This window comes from Danio aesculapii, chromosome 6 (genome assembly GCF_903798145.1).
Source record: "Danio aesculapii chromosome 6, fDanAes4.1, whole genome shotgun sequence".
In the NCBI taxonomy this organism is placed as follows: domain Eukaryota; kingdom Metazoa; phylum Chordata; class Actinopteri; order Cypriniformes; family Danionidae; genus Danio; species Danio aesculapii.
The window spans coordinates 32,714,243-32,726,444 of NC_079440.1; the positions used below are offsets into that span (position 1 = coordinate 32,714,243).

The 12,202-nt window shown below is 35.9% G+C and overlaps 1 protein-coding gene across 1 annotated transcript; it reads left to right on the top strand.

The window, feature by feature from the left end:
* The first annotated feature begins 3,667 nt into the window (after positions 1 to 3,667).
* On the top strand, positions 3,668 to 11,963 carry cldn34a (claudin 34a). Its single transcript, XM_056459071.1, has 2 exons — positions 3,668 to 3,751; positions 10,995 to 11,963. The coding sequence occupies exon 2, from the start codon at positions 11,071 to 11,073 to the stop codon at positions 11,794 to 11,796; it is 726 nt and encodes a 241-aa protein (XP_056315046.1). The 5' UTR covers positions 3,668 to 3,751; positions 10,995 to 11,070; the 3' UTR covers positions 11,797 to 11,963.
* Positions 11,964 to 12,202: the final 239 nt, after the last annotated feature.

Here is a 12,202-nt window from a genome sequence, read left to right on the forward strand (position 1 = left end):
ACGGTCGCATCTTCCAGTTCATGGAGACTTTAAAGCTTGACTTTTCTGTACTTGCTTTGTGAACTAAGACCGATTGAAAATTAAAAGTGGCTATTGATATTTATATAAATCTATGTAAAATTTATATAAATAATGATATATGCAGCACCTGAAAATAGTCTAGGTAACTAGGTAGCAGCACTGTGTAATATAGTGCCTACTGCAGCCATGGTACAGCAGCATAGTTACTTGCCTATTACACAAGAATGAGAGTATAGTTCCTAGCCATATCAGCCTAGAAAATAGCAACTTTTCATTTTGTGTCAGTCAGCAATGAAGACTGATGTTGGAGGATAAGAGAATTCTCAGATTTCATCTAAAATGTCTTAATTTGTGCTCTGAAGAAGAATGAAGGTAATTTATAACAGAAATTCCCTTTTTGGTTGAACTAACACAAACTATTTGTTATGAAATAACAAACTATATGCAACGATGCTCCACTCCAAAATACACAGTTTCTCTTGTCAAAATTTATAAATGGGATTTTGTCTGTCTGTCATAGATGTTGAAACTATATAATTCTGAAAGCTTTTGTTATATTGATGGCTATTTAACCCTTTGACTGCCTGCTCTACCAAACGGATGAACATGTTTTTACTGTTGTAAATAATGACTGTTAAAGTCATTTAAAGAATGATTGTTTTAAATAATGGTCTAGACACACAGCATTGTTGGTTTACAAAAAAAAATCTAACAAACAATCCTGTTGCTCTGCTACACTTGATTTTGGTTTTATTGTAAAAAAAAAAATCAAGAAAACACGTTAAATGAGAATCTGAATTTTTTTCATGGCTTACTTACTGATTTAGTATTCAAAAAAAATTTTAATTTTGATTTGGTTTTTAAAATAAATTGGTCTTACACTTCATATTTTCATATTTTTCATAATTTATGTATTAATTCCGGTACTTTTACTATAAACCGACATCAACCGTATTGTAGAGGCTGATATTTTAGAAATTATGGGATGTGTTGGGAAAAAAATGCATTGAGTGTGTTAACTAGCGACATTACATTTTTTTTTCTTGGTGGGGTAGTTAAAGGGTGAAGTACTCTATGGGTTTTTCAGGCAACCTGTAAGTTGAATTCCGTTGTACTAGCTGCATGTACTGTTGTACATGTACTAGCTGCTTTAAAAGGGATGTTTCTAAGAGCTTTTAAAGCAAAAATGTTGTTTTTTCATACAGGAATGCTGCTTTATACTGACACTCACTGGTCTGAAAGCAGTAACACAAATGTTCTTGGTTTCAGATGCCATTGTAGAAATACCAGGTGTATCTGCCACCCAAGATTCTTTTATTATACCAAACAGAAATGTCTGTCTCAGTCTAGAGATAAACAGTTTAGAGATAAATTAAATTGTATTTTTTTTAAAGGGTATTTTAAAAAGTCAATTGTATGACTGGATAAAAACGACATATTTTTAGGCCACTTAATCACATGTAAATATATAACGAACTTTTAACATGTCAGAAATATTCATTTATTTATTTATTTATTTAACGGTTTATTTTTTCATTAAAAATATATGTAACTTTGATCAGTTTCTTACTTACATTTTCAGTTGGATCAAACAGTAGGAAGGGGAGTGTTTCAGTAAAGCAGAATTCTTTTTTGTTACTTTTTCTTTTTTCATGAAGCAGTCAATGGCAATGACTCTGATTATCTGCGTCTTAAGTAATATTTAACTTCAGATATAGTGTTATTGTCTTGGCCAATGAGGAAAGAGACTTTGGCATAACTGTAAAATCACGCAACTGTGGGCAGAACTAAACAAAAGCACATCTTACACAAGACTTTGTCATATCCGTGCATATTTCTGATGGAACAATGTATAATATCCAGTCATCTCCATTCAAACATGTTATTTTACAATCTGAAAAGCAGAACTGTAACACAAAACCAAAATCTTTCAGTTTACAGATTTCAACCCTCAGACGCCCAAATGTTTTCATCCTTTTGTGATAACCCCATCCTAAAATTAAAAGGCCTTTAGTTTCTTAACAAAAGAATACCTAATTTATACTGTGATAATTATATAATATTGATCATTTATATAATATTACACAACCATAATATTATAAATGAGCCTAACTTTTATTTAGGAAATGTATTTATTTCTTTAGATTTTTTTTCTTCTGCTAATACTGCATGTTTTTATTAAATATTAATTCATTTTCATTCATCTTAAGCCAACTTGTATTTGATTTATAGTAATTGTATCAGTTTGCATTATTTATTAATTTATTAAATCATATATTTGTATTCATTATTTTATCATCATAATTAGTAAATTGTTTATATTGACCCTGCTGAAAAATCCAGCTTAAACCAGCCTAGGCCGGTTGGCTGGTTTTAGCTGGTCAACCAGGCTGGTTTTAGAGGGGTTTTGGCCATTTCCAAGCTGGTTTGCAGCCATTTCCAGACTGGTCTTAGCTGGTCAGGCTGGGTGATGACTAGCTAAAACCAGCTTGACCAGCCTAGCCTGACTGGGAGCCCAGCTAAAACCAGCTATGCCCAGCTTAAACCAGGCTGGTTTTAGCTGGATTTAGCTTGTCATTTCTCCAGCCTGACCAGTTAAGACCAGGCTGGAAATGGCTGGAAACCAGCCTGGAAATGGCCAAAACCCCTCTAAAACCAGCCAACCAGCCAAGGCTTGTTTAAGCTGGATTTTTTAGCAGGGTATGCTTATTGATATATATTAATGCAGTGAGTTTGTTTGTTTGTTTACATCTTTATTTATCTTCCATGGGCTCTTAAGCATTACCCCCAGAGGTTTTATAGATATATGAAATCTGAAATCGCAAAAATCAAAATGCTTTTCTGATTTTTCTATATTAAAGACCGGTTCATTCCGCTGTGGTGACCCCTGATAAATAAAGGGACTAACCTAAAGGAAAATGAATGAAATATAATAAAAGTATAGTTAAAAAAATGAAAAAAACAAAAACCTCATCACTGAAACTCAAATGGTTCCTAACTGAACATTTATTAATTTCATTCTTTTGTTTAACACGAACAAGATATTCTGAAGAATGTTGTGTAAAAGCATATTGAAGTATAATGAATGTCAATATGGAAGTTTTTCCCCCTATCATTCTTCAGTATATTTTCCTTTGTGTTGAACAGAAGAACAAAATCAAATAGCTCTGGGTAAAGGGATTGGTAAATGATGGCAGTATTTTCATTTTGGGGTGAACTGTCCCTTTATCGCGTCTCCACATCTGCCAGTACGACAAAGGTTGCTGAGTGAAAGAGTGCTTTAAGCAGATATATGTAACACGTCGTCGGTGTTTACAGATAAAACGACGCAATTAACTTATCATGCACATTGTACTTACACAAAGGTAAGTTCTCGACTAGTTTTACCACAAACATTTACCGTACGTCAAGTTGAACTGACCGTACAGGCCGCAGCAAACCGTTCATGAAATCTTGAAGAGAAGTTGGAAGTTTATGATGACAGCAAAATGCCTACGGAAATACTGTAAAAAAAAACATTGTTAGTCATTGTTTTGCACAGACGCTCGTCGACGCCTTCTCTTATCCATTTATTGGATTTGCTACATTAATCATTAACCCCAGTCATGTTTGACTTGCACTGTAAATGTCTTTTCCGCTTGTTTCATGTGAACGCTGAAGGTGAAGAGTTCTGTGTTTTGGATGAACTGTCTGACAATTTCGAAGATGCTTCATCGAAAACGCTTCACAGGTGAGGGTGTGTTTGTTATTGTGTGATATATGATGTTTGTTTACATGGTGACATTACGTAACATCAATTTTACACAACATTGAACACTTCTAACGAGCTGAACACTGAACGAGTCATATCAATAGAAGAATTAAGTACAGAACTGAATAGACGTTACATTAGCAACATACATGTAACGCTTGTACATTTTGGCTGTATAATATATTAAGGTAAAACCCATTGAATAGTAATCTTATACCCTTGTTAGTTTTCTAAAATGTTGTGTTTAAATATGCAAATGGTGCATTATTTGATTAAATATTTGCTAATTCATTGTCGTTGGTCACAAAATTCTAAACATTGAACGAAGTCAGGTTAAAACAAATTCTTGTTTTACTCTTGTTTTGTTTTTACATAGGGGATTTTGGGAATCAATTTCTATCAGAGCAACATTTTAAAAAGTACTGCAAATAGCTAGAAAATACATTTCCCCCAAACAACTGTAGAATAGAATGTATATGACAAGCAAATTGTGTATTAACATATTGCTGTAAAAACCTTCAGTAGCCATGTTGATATGAATAAAACTTTAGCGCATGTAAGTGCTGCTGAATTTGAGATTTTTGAATGAGAAAAGAACAATAATTAGCTAAATGAGCAATTCCAGCGTTATGGATGTGACATTTGCAATAAACACAAAAACATACATTCAAAGAGAAAGTATATGTTAACATTATATTGACACATCTGTTTATTTTCCAAAACAACTTACCACAGAATTATGGGATGAGAAAAATATCAATCTGTAAACATTTTTTATACTTTAAATGAGGAAAGTAAACATGCGTTATGGATGTGACAAGTATGCGAGTATACAACATACTTTGTTGAAATTCTGTGAATTAAACTGCACAACTCAAAAGAAATAATGCTCATCAAAAGGATAAGAGTCGGCTCTCTATAGAGAAAAACGATTGATTTGATTTTATTTGACATTTTTGTATTTATGAGGGGAAAAAAAAGCTCCGTTATGGATGTGACGTGTGTGTGACTTTGGTAAATCAAATGTAATTGTTTGAGGAGATTGACAGAGACATTTTTGAGTATTTTTACAGTGCTGTAAAACACAAGCGTACACAAAACTTATTAAAGGTTTTGCTATTTTTGTAAAAATGTAATTTTTTTCTTGACAAGGTTGACACTTGAATGGAATTGCTCAAATACAAAATAATTAAGAAGTTAATAAAGAATTATGTCAGCTTTAGGAATACAGTGCATCCGGAAAGTATTCATAGCTCTTCACTTTTTCCACATTTTTTTTTTTGTTACAGCCTTATTCCAAAATGGATTGAATTCATTTATTTGCTCAAAATTCTACACACAATACCCCATAATGACAATGTGAAAAAATATATTTTTTTAATAAAAAAGCTGAAAAATCACATGTACATAAGTATTCACAGCCTTTGCTCAATACTTTGTTGATGCACCTTTGGCAGTAATTACAGCTTGTAGTCTTTTTGAATATGATGCCACAAGCTTGGCACACTTGGAATTTTTGCCCATTCCTCTTTGCAGTACCTCTCAAGCTCTATTAGGTTGGATGGGAAGCGACAGTGTACAGCCATTTTCAGATCTCTCCAGAGATGTTCAATAGGATTTAGATCTGGGCTCTGGCGGGGCCATTCATGGACATTCACAGAGTTGTTGTGAAGCCACTCCACTGATATTTTGCGGTGTGCTGGATTTTGCGGTGTACTGATATTTTGTCCTGCTGGAAGATGAACTGTTTCCCCAGTCTGGGGTCAAGAGCACTCTGAAGCAGGTTTTCATGCTGCCACCACCATGGTTCACTGTAGGGATAGTATTAACCTGGTGATGAGCGGTGCCTGGTTTTCTCCAAACATAACGCCTGGCATCACTCCAAAGAGTTCAATTTTAGTCTCATCAGACCAGAGAATTTTGTTTCTTATGGTCTGAGAGTCCTTCACATGCCTTTTGGCAAATTTCAGGTGGGAAGTGGCTTCTGTCTGGCCACTCTACCATACAGGCCTGATTGGTGGATTGCTGCACAGATGGTTGTCCTTCTGTAAGGTTCTCCTCTCTCCACAGAAGAATGCTGGAGCTCAGACAGAGTGATCATCGGGTTATTGATCACCTCTCTGACCAAGGCCCTTTTCCCCCGATCACTCAGCTTAGATGGCCGGCCAGCTCTAGGAAGAGTCCTGGTGGTTCCAAACATCTTCCACTTACGGATGATGGAGGCCACTGTGCTCATTGGAACTTTCAGAGCAGCAGAACATTTTCTGTAACTTGCCCCAGCCCACCAATCGTGGCTTAGCAACCTTAGCTACGTGCAGGGGCTCTGTCAAGCTTTCGAGCCAGGGAAACAAGCCAAAGCGTTGTGCATATGGATTGTGCAAATCTGATACCTGGTATCCCAAAAGTTTGGACAGGGTGGTGGAATTTTTCCCTTTTCAAAACCTAAAACCCAAGGGGAGAAATACCAGCGTGGATCAAGCTCTGTGGGGGGCGCTAAAGGAGCGGAGTTAAGTTGGATTTGTTTTCAAAATTCACATTCAGTGATAGACCGACGGCAATAAATCACACACCTCTTACCCTAAACAGATCTAAACAAACAATTTCCTACAAAAATACAATGGTTATGTTTCCCAGCTGTCTTTTTCTTTTTTTTCGCTCGATATTATGAGCACTGCTCAATTTAAGCCCTCTCCATAGTAGTCATACTAATAGCAATCAAATTTCCATCTGTTTCAAGCTAAGAATACTTGAAATTACATATCACAGAACAAAACCGAGATGTGATCACAAACTGAGCACCTGCGATCAATATACTTGTTATATACAATTTATTTATTTATTTCTCTTAAGTGCAAATTAAAATAGAAACTGTATAACAAGCACACAAACATACTGACAGTTACAGGTACTGTACATTGTTATTGGTCAATGATGCTAATATTTGGCAAAAATCCATCAATTTCCCCTTTCTGCCTGCTCTTTCTATGAATGAATTATGTAGAAGCATTGTGCATGTGTGTTTTCTCGTCGGTTATTAACGTTTTATTTCATTGCGCAACAATAGTTTATCCGGCTTTTTAGCTAAAAAAGAGAAATCACGGTTTAATTAGTTATTATTAGATCATTTTTAAATTTTCCCTATCCTGCTGTGCATGAACTAAGCTGTTGAATGGTCAGTGTATGAGGCGGCTAGGCTAACCTAGCTTCAGTTTTGATTAAATTTTTCTCTAATCAGTTGCGTATTATGTCGTGAATATACCCCTGTAATGCATACTGAAGTCCTTTTTTTGTCTGGCTTTCTCACCTGTTCACCAAAATTACTATCATATCCCTGGTAATGTCTGACACCGGTGCATACACACTGTAATAGATGTGCCAGGCATGAAAGCTTGACAGGCGTAGCAACAGTAACTGAGGAGGGCGGGGCTTAGCGAAGGGTCAATTCCGTTGTCTTCGTGCTTGCTTTGTGCTTTGACATGCACTGTCAACCCTGGGACCTTATATAGACAGGTGTGTGCCTTTTCAAATCATGTCCAATCAACTGTATTTACCACAGGTGAACTCCAGTTAAGCTGCTGAAACATCTCAAGAATGATCAGTGGAAACAGAATGTACCTGAGCTCAACTTAGAGCTTCACGGCAAAGGCTGTGAACACTTTTGTACATATGATTTTTCAGCTTTTTTATTTTTAATAAATTTGCAACAATTTCAAAAAATCTTTTTTTCACATTGTCATTATGGGATATTATGTGTAGAATTTTGAGGAAATAAATGAGTTTAATCCATTTTGGAATAAGGCTGTAACATAAAAATGAAATGCAGACAAAACAAAATGATAAATTGCTATTAAACAGTGCTTAAAACAGTACATGTAACAGTAACAGTAACATGTAACAGTTTTACATGTTACTTACAGTTGTGTGCATGAAAAAAGTTAGCCATATAGCATGGATGAGCTATTGGGTGTTGGCAAAATGTTAAGGAAATCAATTCCCCAAAGCTATATTAATTTCTTCCCACCTCAATTCCTGTGCGTAAAGAAACAGATTTTTGTAAATTACCTTTCGGCTTATCCTGGAACATTCCAGAACCCCATGTGTGCAAACCAGGCAGGAAATCTCTCTCTCTCTCTCTCTCTCTCTTGCTCTCTTTCTCTATCTTGTTCTCTCTCTTTATACTCTGTTTGGTCTTAAATGTTCACTCTTTTGCTTGACCTTCAGACCAGAATCTTTTTTTTTTCCCTTTTTCCTTTCTTTCTTTTTCCCCCTACTTGTGCTATATGTGAAAGCCATTTAGTTGCTTAACCATGCCCCATTGTGTCTAAAGGAAACACTTTGTTTTTATTCAGACATTTACTTTTTGTGAATTGTCTTCAAGATGGCTGTTACTGTCAGGGTTGTGGCACAGCGGGATGCTGAATTTCAATTCAGTTTGCGTCATGTGCCAGTCCCATTCCCAGGGCATTCTCCACTGTTTTTTCCTGTGTTCTCTCTACTGTCATTTAGTGTAAGGTACAAAGGCCCATTGAATACAGTGTTGGGGATTCATAGGAAGCTACAATAAAAAACTTAGCAGTTATTTTCAATGGTATCTTCAACAGCTTAACATAATTTTCTTTTTATTATATATATTTTTTTTTTCTGAAGAAAGACAATAATAAACATACTCTTGGATGTATACTGAGCAATCAATTATAAAAATAATAATAATAAAGTGAAATCTTTGAGCTTTACAAATCTTTGCATCATATGTAGATGTGACAAGGTGTGTGTGGGGTGGGGGTAATTTGAACATTATATTTGAAATATTTTTTTAATTCTTGGATTTGTACAATTATTATGTGTAGTAAACATTACATGGGGTAGTTTTAAAAAATAAGATGCATCTAATATTTCAACATTATTTGTTCTTTAGCACTTAAAAAGAAAAAAACTGTATGGAAAGTGCCTAATCTGGTTTTAAAGACCAAAATGAAAGTTTGTTAAAATCTATCTATAATTTAGTTATATATGTATACATGTATTAAAATAACTTTAATGATTAACAATTAACAACATCATTTTAACCCCTGTAAATTTGGCTCCAAATGTCAAGTGAAAATTTTTAACCCCCTTCTACAAAAATGCGGTACTATTTTTTTTCCGTATTCGTTAATAAATAGTCAAGAAGAGCATTTAATTGAAATATCTTTAATGTTGTTTCATGCAACTGACAAAATGACTGATTTTAAAAAGTAAATAATTACTAACTACATCATTAAAATTTTTGAAAAATAGTTGTGAAATTAATTAATTTACTCAACAAGGAATTTAACTTGACTCCATAATGCTAAAACTTCATGTGAATCCCAACGCATGAACAATAGAATTTAAAGTATTTAGCCAAGCATAGCCTTTAGCTCACTTTAAAAATGTTACACCTTATCATTTAATGACGAACATAATTATTTATATATTCATTCATTAGTTTTCCTTTGGCTTACTCCCTGATCATCAGGGGTCGCCACAGCAGAATAAACCGCCATCTATTTTGGCATATGTTTCACTCATCGGATGCCCTTCCAGCTGCAACCCAGTACCGGGAAACACCCACACTCTCGCATTCACACTAATGCTGCGGTCACACTAGAGTTTTTGCATGCGAAATTCTGTTGTACGGCCCTGCAAAAAGAGACAGGTTTAAACAAGATGATTAGACATTTAAAAAAAGCGAGCGATTGGTTCATGTTTTAAATTCCTGTTCAGAGAGGTCAGGTTTTGATCTCCGACTGGTCTCACGCAATCATGTGATGCAATTTCGCAGGTCAGAGTTCACCAAGCTTGCACTTTCCAACACACTGAACTGCGAAACTTGACGCTCGAACTTACGTTTCTGGTCTGACGCATTTGCGTGCGAAATCTACCTTCGGGTATAAATAAAGTAACCTAACCTAGTATAAATGGAAGTCTATGGGGAGAAAAGTGCAGTGTGACCGCTGCTTTACTCATACAGTACAGCCAATTTAGTTCCTCCAATTCACCTGTAGTGCATATCTTTGGACTGTGAGGGAAACCAGAGCACCGGGAGGAAACCCATGCTAACACGGGGAAAACATGCAAACTCCTCACAGAAATGCCAACTGGCCCAGTCGGGACTCAAACCAGAGGTCTTCTTGCTGTGAGCCGACAATACTAACCACTGAGCCACCGTACCACCCAAACATAAGTGAAGTTTCCCAAACTAATTTCAAGAGGAGCATGTGATATGATTGATTGCAGCTGGTCTCTCACCTGCAATCATTTGTTAACCAATCGGATTATTCCAAACTCGCAAATAACCCATAACCCAAATAACCCATAACAAATAACCCAAATAACCCATAAATAACCCATCTCACCGTTTTTTTTTTTTTTTTTTAAAGAATCCCCTATCCACTCCATCTCCCCCTTTTCCTCCTTTGCCATGGGGAGCTCTTGAGAACTACCTGATCTCATACGCCCTTGCATGCTCATTGACTAGGCGGGAGCCGTGGGCTGAATTATCTCCGAGCTTAGGGTTGTCTCCCAAGACAGCATGCCAAACCTGCTATTAATATCAAGCAATATTTAAGTGTGAACTCTTGAAGTATTTGGCAAAAAAGTCATGTTAAACATTATGAAGCAAATTAGATGTATTTCATACACACCATATATTAACATCAATGAATTTCGTACTCAGTTCATTATTTCTCCAGCATGCGAAATTGTCAAACAAATGTATCCATCTTTAGTTAAAAAATAAAATTATTCTGCAAAATGTAAACTTTTTTTTTCTTAGACCTGGTGTAGGTTTAGAAATGTAACTTTTATATAGGTTTTGTATAGGTTATTGTAATTGCTTTTAAAGTAAGATAACTGAGTAGAAACATACAGACTTAGGAAAATGCTAATTTTAGAAGACAATTTCAGATGGCACATCTGATGAGGCTTCTACAGCTAAAATCTTCATTTGTATAATGAAAAATACAATTATTCTGCTTCTATGAATGTATTTATACAGAACTGTTTATTATTTATTTATTTATTTATCTTGTTTAGGTCAAGTAAATTATACATAACTGCAATTAAATAACTTAAAAATGAACAGTTATTTTCTTTTTTCAGTGTAAAAGTAATCTTATTAAAGTAATTACTTTATAATTAACTACACCCAACACTGGACATGTGCTAAAACTAGAGTTTTTTACTGTGTTTAATCTGACAGAATTGGTGTGACTGAACTGCAGCCATGACCCTGACGGACAGCTGCCAATCCTGAGGAGGAGATTTGGGTTTCAGAAATGGCTTACCTGGCGCAATCTGCCCACCGGCAGTTTGCAGGTCTGGTGGTGGGCTTTGTAGCATGGATAATGACGGCCTCTATTTCTGGGGTGAACGACTGGAGGATTTGGTACGTAGACAATCGCACGGTCATCACTGGCGGAGTGGCCTGGGTGGGCGTTTGGAGGGCCTGTTTCAACAGCCACATTTTGGACTCTGCGGAGATCTGCAAAAGCATCGGCCTTACAGATTCCTTCACTCCTCCAGAGATTGCAGCGGCTCAGGTGCTTTGCATGATCGCTATTGGCGTAGGGGTTGTTGCGAACCTGCTGGCGGGATATGCGGTGAGAAACGCCCTATTCGGAGTGGACGGCGGCCATGTCAGGTTGGCGTTTGTGATGGCAGGTTGCTTGTATTGGTTGACTGCCACATGTTCGCTGGTTCCTGTCTTTTGGAATATGAGTTCAGTTCTGGCCAATCTCACTATAGATTTTCCTCCTGAATTTTACTTGCCTTCCACTCCTGTAAAACAGGAAGTGGGTCCTGGGATCGGGATTGGGATCGGCGCAGGTTGTCTACTCATTGTAAGTGGGCTACTGTTAGTGTGCTACAGGTATCCTAAAACCAAGATGCCTTTGAGTGAAGAAAACAGAAATTTTGATAAAAGTCAAAGGAATGAAGGTTGTCTTGGTGTAATTAAAGAGAGTGTGGATGAAGGGATAATCAACACAGCCTTTGAAGCTTAGAAGAGCTGTTTACATCCATATCTATATGGAAAGACTTTGAAAGATCTAATATACTAATTTTGGACTGTTTGAGGAGAACATGTTTATATCTAAATATAATATACTTTATTTAAATTATTCTGTTATAATTTGAATATTTCATTAAATTAGTGTATGAATAAAGGCAAGCAGTTTGAATTGTATTGATATCAGATAGTTAATATTTCTATATTTCAGATACTATAACAGGACTTTAAAGTTTGCTTCTCTTATTTTTGTTATGTGATATGCAGGACACAAATACTATAAAAGTCTACACACAAAATAGTCACCCGGATATCTGAAATAGCAGCTATGCTTGTTAAATGTATGTAGATATATTTACCAACATTCAAAAGTTTGGGTGGGTAAGAGTTACCGAACATTT